The following is a 19,316-nucleotide window of genomic DNA, read 5'->3' as shown; positions in this document are numbered from 1 at the left end:
AAAAAAAAAAACCTTGAACATTGCCTTTCTTGTTTTTTCTTCTTTTCCATCTTTGTTCCTATTACATTTACCAAATAATCACATGGTCATCCAGAGATTGATTCTGTTGCTTTGTTTAAATAGTTGATGGATCATTGCATCAAACAGAACAATGCCATCAATATATATGAGGAGTATTTTGAGGAGGACGAGACAGCAGCAGTTACCGAAGAGGCACCATCAGCAAAAACTATTAATCTTTTCAGGTAACAGCTAAAAACATGTTTTCAAAGTTTGCTTTAATCCAATCAGAGAAGCTGTTGCTAGAATGGTTGTTATAACTATTGATATCATGAAAAAAGCAGCAGACTGTTCTAATATGTATAGTCGACATTGATCATACTAAATTATCTAGACTCTGTTTGTAGAATGTAACTTACTTCAAACTGTTAATTTTCCAATAGTCTGAAAGGAGAATCCTATGCCCTAAGGATATGTGAGGCTGGAAATCCTTTTTACTAGCAAATAATTCAAAGCAACCAAGGGAGACATAAAATGGCAGACTGAAGTCTGATTCTTCATTTATCCTCCTTCCAACTTTCTATATACAGCTAAATAAAGTTGAAGAATCTCTGCTATTTCTTTTAAGGTTAGAGACCCATGCTAATCTACTGTAATCAAAAAAGTGACCCTGTACAGATGAACAAACAGTAGCACAAGCATTTGTGAGCTCAGTTTTTATAGATGCAAGGAACTCTCACGGATTGCAGACTAATTTATTTATAGATACAAACAGCAGAATGGATGTGGGGTGGAGGAAATTGTGAACAGTGAAAGATAAACTTTCCCTCAAGCTGAGCTTATTTCCTGGTGACCGCATGGATTAGTCCATGTCATTCTCTTAGCAATGATATAAAACACCTACTCCTTCTTTCAGGTTTTTTTTTCAATTTCCCAGTCCAGCTGGGCATTCCTGATGATTCATCCTCCAACTACTACTAGATCTGACTCTGGTTAGCTTTTCCAGGTCAGTCAAGGTCAGCTAGTTTCTGCCACCCAGATGGATTATGAATGAGACCAGAAGAAAATGAAATGCAGAAAGAAAAGATAGTAGCATATTAAACAGATCATTTAATAGTGATAATCAATAAAATCACATTGGTCATACACATTTTAGAAAAATCATAGCCTACTGGTCAAATATCCTAGGTATTACCTCCAAGTAGGACAGGCCCTACTTTTTAATATTGGTTGCAAAAAATAAAATAAAATGAGGGTACAAGGGTACTTCTTGCTTGAGATTTTTCTATGGCATTTGGTTGCCAGCAGTGGGAGGATGGATCTAGTTATATTCTTGTATTGCAATGAAAGACTAATTAACACATACAGTGGGATAACTCTGCATTATTTTAATTTAGCTCCTTGAATGCAGAGCTGAAGCTTTTGATAAACTGTACTTCAGCTGTTCTATGCTTAAAACTATAATTCAGCTGTTTTGTACTATAGTCAACTAAGGAAAGTTCCCTTGTTCAAGATAATTATTCTAAACTCATTTGGTAATGTTTTCTCTTATTGCTTTTTGAAAATTTCCATTTTGGCACCTATTTGTGCTAATTTATTACAACAGAAAACCTCATATATATTTACTCAATATAGACTACAGAAAAGAGTTGCTGGCAGCATATTGAAAAAATACATCAATATTCTTATTTTATATGGCAGCATGCTATGTTCAAGTCATGCGATCTTAAAGTAACTAAATAATACTTTTCAGTGAAAGGATTTGTAGGCATTTGGGACTTTAAAAAGGACATTTTTATGTATTTTTTTCCCCACTGAATGTACTCTCAAGGGTCTTTTTAAAGCATGAACTGCTATGACAAATGTATCTGGAACCCATTTTTCAGAGAAATGTCACAATACAACCCATCTTAGCAAATGAATGCACCTTAAATGTATATTTGTTGGGCTTTTATATCACAGGGACCCAAACCCGATTAAAAGAACTGCCACTCATCTCTCTTGGCACCCTGACCGAAGCCGGAAGTTGGCCGTAGCTTATTCCAACCTTGAGTTCCAACGGAGTTCAAAAGATATGTCCTACGACTCATATATATGGGACCTTGGTAAGTGGTGAAAAGACTGCCATTGTGATTTGTATACAGCATTAAATGATTTCATACCGTTTTTTTATAGTTTTTTTTAACTGACTGAGCCATTCCTCCACTGCCAGGAATGAATACTGTCTCCTTGTTATGGCCACCCTACCTGGTGTAAAGAAAGCAGACAGGAGGAAATATTTCTTTGTAACCAATGCTCCAAAAAGCAGTATGAGGGACAAGGAGGGATTGAATCACTTCATCCTTCTTTCATAGATCCATTGGAAGAAGGCAGTTTTTTTGAACTGCCTGCTTAGAGGCCTGCTTAGAGGCTGATATTCTGGTTTCCATATTGGGTACTTCTTTCGCTTGTACAGAAATGCATGTTACTTCTCAACCAGCTAATGATTTTATGGCTGTATATACAGATAATCCTTGACTTACAACCATTTGTTTAGTTACCATCTGAAGTAACATTGAAAAAAGATATTTATGATCACTTTTCACACTTATGACCACTGCAACATCCCCATGGTCATGTGATAAAAAATCAGACACTTGGTCACTGGCATGTATTTATGTTGGTTGCAATGCCCCAGGGTCATGTGATCACCTTTTGTGACCTTCTGACAAGCAAAGTCAATCTCCGTCCCATTCATATTGGAGGCACCATTTAAGGAGTTTCCAGATTGAAAGGATTAGCGGGTGACATCACTTTTTTGGGGGGGGGAGGAAACCCGTGAGGGCTCCTTTCATGTCCCCATCAATGAGCTTGAGCAAGTGACAGGAGCTCATACAGCAGTACTTGGGTCTCAGACATGGGCTTGCTAACCTCAACCCAGCGACCTATTACTCCTAGCAAAGTCAATGGGGAAACCAGATTCACTTAACAATCACATTACTAACTTAACAACTGCAGTGATTCACTTAACACCTGTGGCAAGAAAAGTCATTAAATGGGGCAAATGTCACCTAACAACTGCCTTGTTTAGCAACAGAAATTTTGTGTTCAATTGTAGTCATACGTCGAGGGCTACCTATATTGTAGAAAGTCATCTAATAAGTTATGCAAACCAGTCTCATCCTTTCTTTTTTGCCTTTTGAAGCACATTCATTTTTCAGATGACTTTTCCCTGTTTTATAGTGCAAGCAGACTGGGGAGCAGAGGTGACTGCCTATTGCACCTAGGTAGGAAAGACGAAATGTGAGAAGAGGAAGAATAAAATAGACACTTCATCCCTCATTTCATGAGAATTGGAAACTTAAGAGGCAACTATGCCATGCTTGTTTTTTTTTTCTTTCATATATCAATCTTTTTCTCCCTTTTGTTAGAAGTCCCCAATAAACCAGATATGGTTTTCCAGCCTGCTTCGCCTCTGGTTTGCTTAGAGTACAACCCCAAAGATTCACATATCCTAATTGGAGGATGTTACAATGGACAGATTGGTAAGGGAAATCGACAATGAATGTAAAAATGAAAGTAACCTTACTCTTTGTTGATGAATTGCTGAAAACAGGATGAATTGGCCCTATTTGCTGTATCTATTTCAATCCAATTCTTTATTTACATGTGGCTTTTGACTTAAAGATGCCTCCTATAATGTTTTATTTGCCATGTTCAACTGCAATCACATTTTATAGAGTTATTGTTACCATTAGAAACAGAGAAATGATTCTACTTCATTCTTCATAGATCTCTCCATACAATCAGTAATAGCCCAACGAGAAGGATTTGTGTCCCTTCCAGTTGCCAAAGTATATATAAGTTGCAGATAACAAAAATATTTCAGTGCTGCATCTGCAGAAATCCAGCTTACATACATCAGAGAAGAAAAGAGGATATCTCTAATGCAAGAATATTACTAGTAGACCCAATCCTCTTCTTTCCTTCTCATCTTGTAGTACCTTATATTTAACTCGGGGATTTTTTTTCCCCTCTGCCATTCAAATATAGATATATCCTCCTGCCAGTGGTTAAATGTTACATCAGTTATCAAAACAAGTGTTTGGAAAAAAAAACATTCTAAGACAATTGTATTTGTCCCATCTTGACATATGTTTTTTAACTTCATTCCGTGTTTTGACATACTTATTTTGAAATAACCAGATGCAATATACTTTTATTAACTTAATTTTTAAGGGAAGATAGCTGAGGGGCAGCTTTAATCCTGCTTTTCTTTACATCCCGCTCTCTTCCTTGCCATCTTTATTAAATAAATACATTTTAACACTGATATTTATTATTTTAATATTTACTGTTTTAATCTTGTTTTATTTGGTTGTAAGCCACCTCAGGTCGCCTCTTGGTGAAATGGGTGGCATATAAATTTAATAAATAAATAAGTAACAGGATTGAGGGTGGGTAGTAGAGAAGAAAGGATGAAGATCATTCCTTGAGTCTGCTTGGCTGAGTTCTTCATACCAGCATCCCTGCCACTGATCCATTAGGCCAGGGATAGGCAACCTTGGCTCTTTTATGACTCGTGGACTTCAACTCCCAGAATTCCAGTTGAAGTCCACGAGTCATAAAAGAGCCAAGGTTGCCTACCCCTGCGTTAGACCATTTCCACCAAAGCTGTGTAAAAAGGACACTTTCAAGGTTTTTTTCTTTCTTTGAGGAGCCATGGTGGCACAGTGGTTAGAATGCAGTACTGCAGGCTAACTCTCTGCTCACGGCCAGGAGTTCGATTCTGATCAGCTCAAGGTTAACTCAGGCTTCCATCCTTCTAAGGTCGGTAAAATGAGGACCCAGATTGTTGGGGACAATATGCTGACTCTGTAAACCACTTAGAGAGGGCTGTAAAAACTATGAAGCAGGATATAAGTCTAAGTGCTATTGCTATTGCTATTAATCATTTTAGCTGCAATTGTTTGTATTACTTTTCAATTTTCAATTATTTTTATTTCAAAGCAAATGTAATGAATAAATAAAAATGAAACACTAGTAATGTTTCTCAATTGTCTTTCACTATCCCTCAGCTTACTGGGACACCCGGAAAGGATCGCTACCCGTGGAATTAACTACAGTGGAGCTTAGTCATCGAGATCCTGTGTATAATGCTATCTGGCTGCAGTCAAAAACAGGAACCGATTGCTTCTCAGGCTCCACTGACGGACAGGTTACAATAAAGAAGGCTAGGCATAGATAATGTGGCTTGTCACAACTACTTATAACATAATTGGTAGCCTTTGCATCAGAAAGTTGGTGCAACAACCGTTCCAGAGCTCAGAGAAATAAGAGCCACTTTGGTTTGCAATGGTTTGACTCTTCACTCTGTTATTTTAAAAATAGCTTGTGTGCTTATTATCCATTACATAGTCTTGGCTAATTGGTGACAAATGGCATTTCTTAATAATTTGATACCAGCATTTGATGATAATTTGATATTCAGTGTTTGATAAGTTACTTGCAATACCAGTATCTAGGACAGTGGTTCTCAACCTGTGGGTCGGGACCCCATTTGGGGTCGATCGACCATTTCATGGGGGTCGCCAAGCAAGGCTGTCCGCCATTTTTTTTGTCCGCCATTTTTTCCCCCTTTTCCGGCGGGTGCCTTACCTCCCTTGGGCTGGGCCAGCTGGTGGTCGGCCTGCTCCGTCTCTGCCGCTTGCCAGCTACGCCTCAGCCGGCGCAGGGGGCAGAACCACGCATGCGCGGCGCTCCTGGGCAGGGAAAGTCCTCGACTTACGACCGGTTGGGTAGTCCTCGACTTACGACCAGTTTAGTCCTTGACTTACGACCGGTTTAGTTCTCGACTTACAACGGGTTTAGTCCTCAACTTACGACCGGTTGGGGTCGCGGCATTAAAAAGGTTGAGAACCACTGATCTAGGAGAATCTGGCTGATTTGTACATACCAGGAGCAGTAAATAAAGTTTCTGTGTCTTTATCCATCATATATATTCAGCTATGGAACATTAAATGTTCACAATAGACTACAATAATTTCAGCTTCCAACCTAGTTCCAGGTGGTAAAATTGAGTAAATCAATGGGTAGATACAGGATAGCAAACAATTCCCATGTAATCACATTGTTGCCACCTCAGTTTAAACTACCCACATAACATGGGCCAATTCAAGAAACCTGATAGCAGTTAACATGCATTTCTCTTTGGCCAGGTTTTGTGGTGGGATATTCGTAAACTGTCCGAACCCACTGAGACACTTGTTATGGATATCAGTAGAAAAGGCATCCTAGAAAATGCTTTAGGAGCCATTGCATTGGAGTTTGAGCCAACAATGGTAAGTATTTGTTGGATATTCTATATGTTTCCTCTGAATTCTTTCATCAGTTCTTAGACTTTGGATGCCAGTAGAACATCCATCATAATTCCTAGGTTGTAGTAAAAGCATAGGTGACTAGAACAGGAAAGACATAGTTATTATCCTTGAGAGAAATTGCAATAAATGAAAGCTGTATTATTTTTTTCCTTTGAAAAAAAAATAAAATTGAATTAAGATGGCATCAAAAGAGAATAACATTATATAAACTAGTAGCAAGTCATGGAAAATCATGATTTCATAATAAGGAATATTGTGTTCATAATAAAGAATATCATGTATCCAGTAAAGAATATTGTGTAATCAAATGAAGGACTGCAATCTAGTTTGGTTTGTCTTTGGTTTCCAAACCCTCCTCGTTCAATTTGCCTTGTTCAGACTGTAATAGTTAAAACTAATAACATGCATGATAGAACAATGAAGCAATGAGTTGGTATGGATTGCTTATGAGAGAAGCATTACAAAGCTAAGGCTTTTAAAGTTATTGAAGGAAGATGAAATTACACTTGTATTTTTAATGTTCTATTAAAATAACTCCGTATTAGAATCCTACAAAACAATATGAAAAAAGTAATTTCACAGTGTTGACACACCATTAAACATAATTTAGCAACAGCAATGTAAATGCTTCTTAACATTTTTTCTGTCTGTTAGTATTGTATATAGTCCAATATATTCTAGCAAATTTAGTATCCGTCCATGGTCAAATGGAGGTACTATAAACTAAAATATATTTCACTTGTTCATTTTAATTATAAGGAAGGGTAGATATGTTATCTTCAGACTTCAAAGTATATACTTCTGTGATTAAATAATATCTATCAAATTCTGACATGAATATAAACCACATGCTTTTATTTACATTGCTCTGATCTTGCTGCTCAACAGACAGAAACACAACAGGGAGTCTTTACAGCAATCTTTGTTTTAGATGTTGACTTTGCAAAGGAAGATTTCAAGTTCATTTAAATAAATCTCCAATTCAGGCCTCACCTCAGCTTTATTTTATTCAGATTCTGCAAGGTTCCCTCTTCTAGCACACTTGATTTCCAGTAAACCTAAGCATGTATATGATCCAGTCTTTACTCAGTCCAAACTCTCGGGCCCTGTCCTGGCTACAAATTCTTTGTTTACAGCATTAGAAAGTAACTAAGGATAGCAATATGTGTACTCATATCTTAAAGTTCAATAGAAAAATATTTTAACTAAAAAGTAAATATGAAATATTTTAAGATTTTAAAGGTGTATTAGAATATATCAGCAGTATGGTATAGTAGTTGGTCATCTGAGATTTTTTGATTATCCATCAATATTTCATTGCTTATATTGTTTTTTTTATATCATTATTATAAATTTTAATATTTTTTAATCTTGTCCTTTTATTAGTATTGATTTTTATTTCTTTCCTTTTTTGACTTTTTAAATTATAATGCCTATTAAGTAAGAAAAAGGTAAAAATGCAAGATCTCTGATTTTTTTTCCCCCCTTTAAAAAATATGATGCTGAGTTTAAAGATCCTTCAGAGTTTGAATCTGTTCTTAGTTATTACTAGGTGCAGGTAAGTCCTTGACTTAACAACCACAATTGGGATTGGAAATTCTGTTGCCAAACAAGGCAATTGTTAAGGGAGTTGCTCCAATTTTACAAACTTTTTTTGCCACGGTTGTTAAATGAATCACTGCAGTTAATTGAATCATGCAGTCGTTATGCAAACCTGGCTTCTCCCATTGTCTTTGCTTGTCGGAAGCTGGCTGGGAAGATCCCATGAACCCAGGACACTGCCACCATTATAAATCCATGCCAGTTGCCAAACATCCTAATTTTTATCACGTACTGTGGGGATTCTGCAACAGTCGTAAGTGTGAGGACCAGTTGTAAGTCATTTATTTCAGTACTGCTGTAACTTTGTAAACCAATGCTTGTAGGTCAAGGGCTACCTTTATAAGAGAGGGAAATGCCTTTTGGAGATGAAACTCATGGCGGCAAAAGTGTTTGGATAATATGGAGAACAATTAGCATCTCAATTTAAAAACATGCAGTTAGATGCACAATTTATTTTAATGGCATGGTCAGTGCTTTTTTTGTAAAAAAAAAAAAAAAAAAAAGGTGCCGGAACTCACACACATCATACAACCCGCCTTGCCTACCCTACAAAGTTCCATTCCAAAAAGGTGCCGGAACTCCGTTCTGGGCGTTCTATGAGAAAAAAAGCCCTGGGCATGGTTATAAATATTTTGCAGTATATCTTAACAGCCACTGTGTGGGCTTTATTGGGAGAGTTGACAAGCAGCAAAGGACCTTGACCCAATGAGTGGACATTATTAGTGGATAACTGCCTTCCTCTTTAAAATAAAATTGCATAGACGTATGTATTATAATCAAAAACTCAGCTCATACTCCAGAGGGCTTTCTGTTCAAACATGCCTGTATACAATCACTTTATCTAACTTCCCTTTTTGTCTTTCCTCTCCATATGCATCACATACGAGCAGACTAGATGGGTAGATTGTTCCTTTTTAGAAAGTTTTATTTGTCCAGCAAATAGAAGTTCCAAACATGTAAGTAATTATAACTTTTCATTGGCCTTCCACAGCCAACCAAATTCATGGTGGGAACAGAGCAAGGGATTGTAATTTCTTGTAACCGCAAGGCAAAGACACCTGCTGAAAAAATTGTCTGCACATTCAGTGGTCACCATGGCCCCATCTATTCTCTGTCAAGAAATCCTTTCTACCCCAAGAACTTTTTGACTGTTGGGGATTGGACAGCACGCATTTGGTCAGAAGAGAGCAAAGAATCATGCATCATGTGGACTAAGTAGGTAACTCCACAATGCCATTATTTTTACTTTACTTTATTTATATTTCATATTTCTTAACCGCCCATCTTCCTAGGAGAAGAGCTCTGGGTGGTGTTACAGTTTAATCAGTAAAATTATATATTAAAATCAGAATAATTTAGGATTAATTTTTTTAAATGATAAAACATTTAAATAATTTTAAAAGATGAAGAATTCCAAGATGGGGGATTAGCAGTTGTTAATACAGGTGCACGGGGAGGAGGTGTTCTCATGAGGCCAACCAGCCCTATGGTTGTAGGGTCCCTGTGTCCCCCACACAAGACTACACAGCCGAGTTTTGACCCCTTTGCAGAAGGCCAAGAAATTGGGGGCTTTCCTCAACTTTGCAGGCAAGATATTCCACAATGCAGGAGTAGCAGCAGAAAAGGCCCTCTCCCTAGACCAGTGGTGGCGAACCTATGGCACGGGTGCCAGAGGCGGCACTCAGAGCCCTCTCTGTGGGCACACGCGCCGTCGCCCCAGTCCTAGGCCTTCAGCTGGGTTTTATAAAACCTTTTCGCTTTAGCCCTCCGCCACCGTGTGCAAAAAAAAAAAAAGGTTCAATCAGTCAATTTCAACTTCTCGCGGGGAAAAAAAAAGATCTTGCAAAGTTGGAATTGATTGATTGAACTTTTTAGTCCTACCCAGTCTGCCGTTACCACCGCAGCCACGCCCACCCAATGGGCCACACCCACCCAATGGGCCACGCCCACCCAATGGGCCACACCCACCCGGCACTCGACGATGCATAAGTGGGTTTTGGGTTGCAGTTTGGGCACTCAGTCTCTAAAAGGTTCGCCATCAATGCCCTAGACCCTACCAATAATACTGATAACATAAAGTAAAAGGCAGGTGAAATAGTTGTTTCACATACTTTCTATCAAAATATCAACAAGGTCTTAACATTTTATTATTGCATAGGTTGTGTGGATCACAGCCCACCTGACAAAATGGACTGGAATTCATTCTCAAAAACATACGTAATGATACATTTTTAAACACAAAGGTGTTATTAGCATCTTTATATGTGAATGTGTTTCATATAAAATATAATGTGATATTAAATGAAAAGTAAAGTGGGGAACTGCTTGCACCAAAGAGCAAAATGAAATAGTTCTTACATTTTATTTATTTTTCTAATGTTTAGAGCTGCCCATCTCACGTCCAAGCGATTCTGGGTATCATACAACAAATAATTATCAGCAACAAATATTAAAAGCATTTAAAAACTATAAAAATAGTTAAACGGGAATAACAAATGGAGGATGTGAAAAGTAATGCAGCCACCTCACTAGTTCCCCATTCCTTGGGGTTTCCAGGCCTGCTGGTATAACCTTGTCTTACATACATTCCTATTTAAAGGGAAGAAGGCATATTCTGGAGGCATTACATGGAGGTTCAAAGCAAAGTATCCACCTTAATCCAGCTAGCAAATGAAGAAACCATTTAAAAATAAAATAGCCAATTTTGAGTTTCACTTGAAAATTCTGCAAGGATAAGAAATGGAACAGTGAGACAGGCAATTAAACTTAGATGGATTCTATCTGCCAAGTTAGATTTAAATAAAGAAAAGCTTTTTTAGGTAAAAAAGAATCACAAACATGTGTTACAATAACAAACTGAAATCTGCAAAAATAATTAACATATTAATTGGAGTGAGAAAAGAGCTGGTAAAGAAGAGATAATTTCTAGGTCTCACATTCCCTAATTTCTTTCTATTTCTGATACATTCTGCTTTTTCATTACTCTCACCTCTCATCCTGTATTACAGTAACTAAAAAGAAGAAGGTCCTATGTTAGCAGATGGTAGGTTGGGAGAAAAAAAACATCACTTTTTTTTTCTTCACTATCCCAAAACAGCTTCTCTTTTGTCTGGGCAGTAGTCATATAATCCTAAATTTTTATCAGAGTACATTCTGGGCTCAGAGCCATCAGAATTCTCCAACTTTGTATCTTCTTCCTACTGGTCCATTGTCTCATAGCTTGACTGAAGCCTAATCCCTATGGCAACCATCTTTCAATCTTTCTCCTCTGTTTAGAAACCAGAAGCCCAGGCTGAAAAAAAAAAAAAGGCCTTCCTTCCAAACCAAAGCTAACCATTAGGCCAGTGGTGGCGAACCTATGGCATGAGTGCCAGAGGCGGCACTCCTAGCCCTCTATGTGGGCACACACACATGCCATCGTCCCAGCCCCCCTCTCCCCGCAGCCCCCTCCACACCAGCAGCCCCCCTGGAGGAGAGTCACCCCCAGGTGCAGCCTGTGCGGAGCAGCGCAGCCAAGCACATGGCAGCTGGGCAGCAGATGATGCTGCGGGGTGCGGGCAGAGGGCGTGGCTAACATGGCACTGCAGGGCCGCCTGGGTGATCTAAGGGTGGGTGGGGTGAGGACGGAGCAGGGCCGGTGCGGATGGGTGGAGCGTGGGCGGGCCAGTTTTTGGGCACTCGGTCTCTAAAAGGTTCGCCATCACTGTATTAGGCTGATTTCTTGAATTGAAACTCGGGTTACAAACGTTGAGGTGCTTTGGATGAAGAACTTTTACAACTATTCCATCAGAAATGGTTTTTTTAAAACTGAAAACACATGGAAGGCTATTGGTTTATATACATTTCAACACTTCCAATTAGGAAGAACTATGGTAGCAGTAATGGTTTGTCCTTTCTTTTATCCAAACATCTCCTCCACCCCACCCCCAACACTTGGTATCACAGAATTTATTATTTCATTGTTATTTAGCATGTTCTGCCTTGTTCTCTTTCTCCCTTTTCTCAGATCCACACCCAGAGATGATGCACTTATGCACATATGGTTGGTTAGATGAAAGGATGAATGGATGGAAGAGCAGATGCTCTCCTGGGAGAGCAAGTGACCCCCAACCCTGCATGCATTTTATAGACAAGTTAAAAACATCTTGTTTAAATGTGCTTTTTTGGCTGATAGTTGACTTTTGTTACAAGTTTTACCCTTTTAGTTTTTACATTGTATGTTTTATCTTGCTATTACTTAGCCAGGGTCTCTTAGGATTAAGGAGAGCTATAAATAATTGGAAATAAAGAAATGTCTGTAAAAGTATTTGGTACAGGTGGTCCTTGACTTATGACCACAGTTAAGCCCAAATTTTCTGTTGCTGAGTGAGAAATTTGTTAAGTGAATTTTGCCCCATTTTACAACCTTCCTTGCCACAGTTGTTAAAGTGAATCACCGCAGTTGTTCAGTTAGTAACCTGGTTGTTAAGTGAATCTGGTTTCCCCAATGACTTTGCTAGTCAGAAGGTCGCAAAAGGTGATCACACGACCCCTGGGACACTGCAACCATCTTGAGTACATTGCCAAGCGTCTCAATTTTGATCACGTGACCATGGGGATGCTGCAACGGTCATTAAGTGTGAAAAACGGTCATGAGTCACTTTTTTCAGTGCCGTTGTAACTTTAAACAGTGACTAAATGAACTCTTGTAAGTCGAGGACGACCTGCACATGCAAATATTTCAAGCTCAGACCTCAACGCTTACAAGTGGGATTCATGTACTTTGTACAAAAGGACTTACGAATTGCAGTTATTTATTTGGAGTATTTCCAGGCCATCTTTTAAAATAGGATCGTCACAAGGAGACGAGCACAGAAAAAAATTAATAATATGTTTTTGGCAGATACCATATGGCTTATCTGACAGATGGCTGTTGGAGCACAACTCGACCAGCTGTCTTCTTCACTACTAAGATGGATGGGACCCTTGATGTTTGGGACTTCCTTTTCAAACAAAATGATCCTACACTCCACCTGAAGGTAATTTAAGGAAATGGAAAACCATGCATGCTTTGCCCCATGAGTTTCTGTATCCCAATCTTTTTGTTGTAATATCTCCTCTCTTCTCTCTCAAGTTGCACTAATTACAAGATTTCTCTGATTTGATGTATCAATTCATACCACTGAGGTCCCTTTGCTGGCTCTCTAGGGGTTCATACCCACTAAAATTGTTTTGGTGCTGCTGTACTGGCATGTCAACCACACAATTTGCCACTTCCTTGTTGAGGGGAAATTTTGCACAAATGAGGCAAATATATGTGTCCCAGGATAATGTTGCAGGATCCAATCTTGATCAGTCACTAGGACCTGAGATGTAGTGTTCCAAAGTTTCAGTCTCATGCTGAGGCCCATCCTCAGGGAACTTCTCTCTGAAAATGGGCTCCAGTACAAGTCTGAAAGCTCAGAAGACTAAACTTCCGGTCCAGGTGACCGACCAAGATTGGATCCTGGAAATTATGCAGCCCAGTATGCTTTATCATAGCTGAAACTAGCCCCAATCCATATTTTAATAAGGGTGTGGATGTTTAAAGTTTCTGTGTAAGACCGTTTGTGAAGAAGAAGAATCACTGCTGAAATAGAAATGCCAATTTATAAATCTGTGGGGGGGGGGGGGTTTCTTCCTTATTTTTATTTATTTTATTTATCAAGTGTATATGCCACTCATCTTACTATCGAGAGTCAATACAAAAAGAGGGATATGAGGAGGGACAATTGAATTAGAATAAGATCCAAGGTCTTCAAAACAGGTTGCGATTGCATTCTAGTACTCAGTGCACAAAAGTCTAAGGTTAATGGAAAGTCAAATTCTAGCTGAATGTCAAGTCAGTTACCTAAGAAGGAGGTGAATTATCCCTTGCTGGCTATCTCCAAACACAAACTGGATAACTTTAATTAGGATTCCTTCACTGAGTAGAAAGTTATTCTCAATGATCTCAATGGCTCCTTCTATGAAGATTACATATATTTTACGGTAGTCTACATGTTGTTTTAAAGATGCGAAAGAGTTGACATGGATATATTTGTTTGCCTCCTGACTGGGTCTTCCCCCACCAGGTTTGCGATGAGCCTCTCTTCAGTCTGCGTTTGCAGGATAACGGGCGTTTTATTGGCTGTGGTTCCAAGCTGGGCACAGTAACGCTTCTGGAATTTTCTTCTGGCCTCTGTACTTTGCAACGGAATGAGAAGAACCTGGCCTCAGCAGTGAGTATCTCCTGGCTCTCACCAATGGGCAAAGTACCAGACAAGCAAACCTCCTCCGAGAATTGAGATGAGGTTGTTCTTTCTCTGGGTTGAATTCTAGTTTTCCATCTTTGTTCTCTATATCCTTATGAGCAACGGGTGGAAGCTAACCAAAGAGAGAAGCAACCTAGAACTAAGGAGAAACTTCCTGACAGTTAGAACAATTAACCAGTGGAACAACCTGCCTCCAGAAGCGGTGAATGCTCCAACACTGGAGGTTTTTAAGAAGAGACTGGACAGCCATTTGTCCGAAATGGTATAGCGTTTCCTGCCTGACCAGGGGGTTGGAGTAGATGACCTCCAAGGTCCCTTCCAACTTTATCATTACTATTATTATTATTATTATTATTATTATTATTATTATTATTATTTTAAAAAAATGTTACCATAAATGCAACAACATATGATAGTCCCTAGCCAATCTGAACTGAATCTCAAAAAAAAAGAAAGAAAGAAAAAAGCTAACCAGAGTCAGACCTGAATAATATTTGGAAGAGAAACAAACATTTCCATCTTGCTCCTAAGAAAAAAAAGGCTGTGTGGCCATCAGGTATCAAGTTCAACCCAAGGAAGCCTTTACTTTCCCTGATATAAACCGACCAAGGAAGTCTGTTAATACTGTCCTTCAAAAGAGCTAAGCCACTGTGTACAAGCAATAGTGTTTCATCAAATTATTGCTTCATGAGATAGTAAGTGAGCAGAAGACCCCTTCCATCAGTAGAGTGCTGCTGCTGGTGGAATACAAACATTCAATAATATATTATTGGGACAGGCCATTTTCCCACTATCTAGCTGTTGTTGGTACCCTGTAGAATATAAGTGGGATGCTACCGTAATAACTATGGGCAGAGCTTAATTGAATGCCTTTCACTCATAACACTTAATGTGCATCTTTAGATGTTTGAGCGGGAGACGAAGCGAGAGAAGATTCTGGAGGCGCGCCACCGTGAAATGCGTCTCAAGGAGAAAACCAAGCTGGAAGGCAAGGATGAAGAGGCCAAAGAAGAGGTTGAGGAAGAAAAGCCTCAGGAAGTTCTGAAACGAGTGCATAAAGAGTTCTTTGATGTAATTGAAGGAGAAGTGAGGCGCCGGGAGCGAGCTCGAGCCAAATTAAAAGTGGAACAGGTAACTGTGAGACCAGTAACAGGAAGCTCGGTGGGGATGTGGGGAAAGGAGGCCTTCCTGAGTGGCAGATGAAGGGGTACAAAACAAAACGCCAAGAAAGGATGGAGAGTCTTAAAAATGTTTGGTAGGCAGTACTTATATTGTAATTATTCCCATCTCAGAATGAAGATGGGAAAGACAGTTTCCCAATACTCTAGATTACTGTATGAACATTTTTGCAAAACAAGAGATACAACTCTGAAGTAAACAGTCATATTATGATGACTATTTTGTTATTTTCTTGAGGAAAGGTGAGAATTTGTATACAGGTAGTCCTCAATTGTGATTGGTTGCCTAGTAACCATTTGACCCAAAAATAAGGTACTTACAACCCACTATTATGTGATTGCATTTTTGGCACCGAGCAACCAGCCCATATTTATAGCTATTTGCAGTATCCCACAATCATGTGACCACGGTTTACTATAGGTTTTGGGGGGGTTTCTGCCAAAAAACAGCATTTATTTCCAATTTCTGACAAAAACCCACCAGTTTTTACTGGTCTCATCTATTGGAACCATGACACCACTCATTGCAGACAATGGGTTTGCTTAATGACTGTGGCATTTGCTTAATGATTGCAGCTTTCACATAACGACCAGGGTAATTTACTTAATGGCCCTACAAAAATTGGGTCAATCACATGATGACCTGCTGACCAGCACAACTTATGACCCTAATTCCAGGCTCAATTATTGTTCTAGGTCAGGGGTAGACAACCTTGGCTGTTTTGTGACTCGTGGACTTCAACTCCCAGAATTCCTGAGCCAGCCATGCTGGCTCAGGAATTCTGGCAGTTGAAGTCCACGAGTCACAAAAGAGCCAAGGTTGCCTATCCCTGTTCTAAGTCAAGGACTACCTTGTTAGATTGTGTTAGAGCATGCCCTCTGTATCAGAAGAATAACTTAACTGTGTAGGATTGCAGAGTGTTGTTATTTTCTTGGGGATCAATTCATTCCTGTTAAAGATTCATATCCAGCCTCCAAACATTTCCACTTATTTCTCCTATTAAAGAACAAATGGTTAAAACAGTAATAAAAATTACTCCTTTTGGGCCCAAAGAAACAGAGAAATTTTGTAGTGAGCAAGCAGTGTGAAAATTAAAAAGTTAAAATAAATAAGAAAAATTATAAAATCAAACACACTTTCTATAGATTTGTGCAACAATCTAAAGTTAATAATAGAACAGAAATCAAACCAATGCCAAGAACAGTGGCAGAGATATAATCCATGTAATCTATTACTTCATCACAGTTGCCAGCTTTTATTTTTTATTTTATTTTCTTTGTTTGATTGTTGTCAATTTCCCAGAGTCATTGGGAGTTGGGTGACATACATATTTTAAAAATGTTATTATTAAATCATTATGTAATTAAAATCACACAACTAATCAGCTGAGAAGAACAGGATGTATTTTGTCTGTTAGCATAATATAGCACGATACCATCAAACAAATCTCCTTTGGACGGAATTCTAAAGTCAGGATGCACCCAAAAAACATCCCAGGTTCCCAGTAGCCACCCTCCTATGCTGCAAACATGATTGGCTTACAATGATGATTTTGGCAACTGTTCTTATGAGAGAAGATGATCCCTCAGTATCAAAGGAAAACATCAATATGTATCAGCTAAAACTTCATCTCTCTCAACAAAACCGGAAATACTTTATATTCAATTATTTATTTCTTCGTTTGTTTATGCTTGGCATCTTTTGGAGCTTTATTTAAATCCATGCCTGCTTAAAAGCACCAAGTAATGGGTTGGCTGGATTTCCCAAAGAGTTAGTTTTGCAATCTGGGTAATGTGTTCTTTAAGTCTCACCAGACAGGTCTAATTTAATTGGGGATCAAAGAGCAAGAACTGCAGTCTTAAAATTTGGGCAAGGTCATGTGGGCAAAGGTACTCCTGTAGGCAGTGAAGTTCCTGGGAGCTCAGAGGTAACAAAGTGCTGTATATGAAGAAAAATGTTACTTCCTGTATTGAAAGTTCTTTATGTTTTAGGAGCGGGAGTTTGAAGATGATGACAATGAAATAATTCTTCCTAAGGTTGGTATGCTTTTCACATTTAGATATTTTGGGGGGAATTAGTCTTCCAATAACTAAGAATCTCAAATGTATTAAGACCCGAACAACCATAACCTTGGTCAATTCAATCTACCCTCGCTGAAGATCACTCCAAAACTTCTGAAGGGCACTAACTTCAGGCAGATTATAGATTCTGTTCATGATGTCTCAAATCTCCAGAATGCTCAAAATTAGCTACAGAATTTTAGAAGACAGGCCGACTAACAAAATAATAAAAACATTATGAGTTCATGGTGAGCTAACCCTAACCCTAAGTGGAATTTTCCTCCAATGGGATTTCCCCATGTATTTTACCAGGAAACATAGATAGGGCAGCCTAGAAAAGTCAGTTCCCTCCTAACCATACCCAAGCACTCCGAGTTTGTTGGCATTGTCCATTTTGCTCCATGGGTTCATGGTGACCTAACCCTAACCCTAAGTGGAATTTTCCTCCTATGGGATTATCCCATGTATTTTGCCAGGAAACATAGATAGGGCAGCCTAGAAACCTATGTGCCCTCCTAACCATACCCAAGCACTCCGAGTTTTTTGGCGATGTACATTTTGCTCTACGAGTTCATGGTGACCTAACCCTAACCCTAAGTGGAATTTTCCTCCTAGGGGATTTTCCCATGTATTTTACCAGGAAACACAGATAGCACAGCCTAAAAAAGTCAGTTCCCTCCTAACCATACCCAAGCACACCGAGTGTGTTGGCGATGTCCATTTTGCTCCATGAGTTCATGGTGACCTAACCGTAACCCTAAGTGGAATTTTCCTCCTAGGGGATTTTCCCATGTATTTTACCAGGAAACATAGATAGGGCAACCTAGAAAAGTCAGTTCTCTCCTAACCATACCCAAGCACCCCGCGTTTGTGAGCAATGTCCATTTTGCTCTACGAGTTCATGGTAACCTAACCCTAACCCTAAGTGGAATTTTCCTCCAATAGGATTTTCCCATGTATTTTATCAGGAAAAATAGATAGCGCAGGCTAGAAAGGTCAGTTCCCTTCTAACCATTCCCAAGCATTCCGAGTGTATTGGCGATGTCCATTTTGCTCTGTGAGTTTATGGTGACCTAACCCTAACCCTAAGTGGAATTTTCCACCTATGGGATTTTCCCATGTATTTTACCAGGAAACATAGATAATGGAGGCTAGAAAGGTCAGTGCTCTCCTAACAATACCCAAGCACTCCGAGTTTGTTGGCGATGTACATTTTGCTCTACGAGTTCATGGTGACCTAACCCTAACCCTAAGTGGAATTTTCCTCCTATGGGATTATCCCATGTATTTTGCCAGGAAATATAGATAGGGCAGCCTAGAAACCTATGTGCCCTCCTAACCATACCCAAGCACTCCGAGTTTGTTGGCGATGTACATTTTGCTCTACGAGTTCATGGTGACCTAACCCTAACCCTAACCCTAAGTGGAATTTTCCTCCTAGGGGATTTTCCCATGTATTTTACCAGGAAACATAGATAGGGCAACCTAGAAAAGTCAGTTCCCTCCTAACCATACCCAAGCACCCCGAGTTTTTGAGCAATATCCATTTTGCTCTATGAGTTCATGGTGACCTAACCCTAACCCTAAGTGGAATTTTCCTCCTAGGGGATTTTCCCATGTATTTTACCAGGAAACATAGATAGGGCAGGCTAGAAAGGTCAGTGCCCTGCTAACCATAACCAAGCACTCCGAGTTTTTTGGGGATGTTCATTTTGCTCTATGAGTTCAAGGTGACCTAACCCTAACCCTAAGTTGAATTTTCCTCCTATGTGATTATCCCATGTATTTTACCAGGAAACATAGATAGGGCAGGCTAGAAAGGTCAGTGCCCTCCTAACCATACA

The 19,316-nt window shown here is 39.2% G+C and overlaps 1 protein-coding gene across 2 annotated transcripts in view; it reads left to right on the top strand.

Annotated features, from left to right (window-relative positions):
- Positions 1 to 19,316, top strand: part of DNAI2 (dynein axonemal intermediate chain 2) — a 55,172-nt gene that overhangs the window by 6,393 nt on the left and 29,463 nt on the right. Inside the window, exons 4-13 of one of the 2 annotated variants that reach the window (XM_015815238.1) lie at positions 124 to 245; positions 1,963 to 2,105; positions 3,411 to 3,524; positions 5,058 to 5,197; positions 6,198 to 6,320; positions 8,953 to 9,176; positions 12,844 to 12,979; positions 14,054 to 14,200; positions 15,137 to 15,364; positions 17,404 to 17,448. In XM_015815238.1, the coding sequence (XP_015670724.1) occupies positions 124 to 245; positions 1,963 to 2,105; positions 3,411 to 3,524; positions 5,058 to 5,197; positions 6,198 to 6,320; positions 8,953 to 9,176; positions 12,844 to 12,979; positions 14,054 to 14,200; positions 15,137 to 15,364; positions 17,404 to 17,448 (1,422 nt within the window). Of the gene's footprint in view, positions 1 to 123; positions 246 to 1,962; positions 2,106 to 3,410; positions 3,525 to 5,057; positions 5,198 to 6,197; positions 6,321 to 8,952; positions 9,177 to 12,843; positions 12,980 to 14,053; positions 14,201 to 15,136; positions 15,365 to 17,403; positions 17,636 to 19,316 lie in introns of those variants that run through there. The other variant, XM_015815230.1, reaches the window with a different exon arrangement.

Source organism: Protobothrops mucrosquamatus, unplaced genomic scaffold (assembly GCF_001527695.2).
Source record: "Protobothrops mucrosquamatus isolate PMUCROS unplaced genomic scaffold, P.Mucros_1.0 scaffold_99, whole genome shotgun sequence".
In the NCBI taxonomy this organism is placed as follows: Eukaryota; Metazoa; Chordata; class Lepidosauria; order Squamata; family Viperidae; genus Protobothrops; species Protobothrops mucrosquamatus.
Note: the sequence above shows the minus strand (reverse complement) of the source record. Positions and strands in the feature narration are given on the sequence as shown.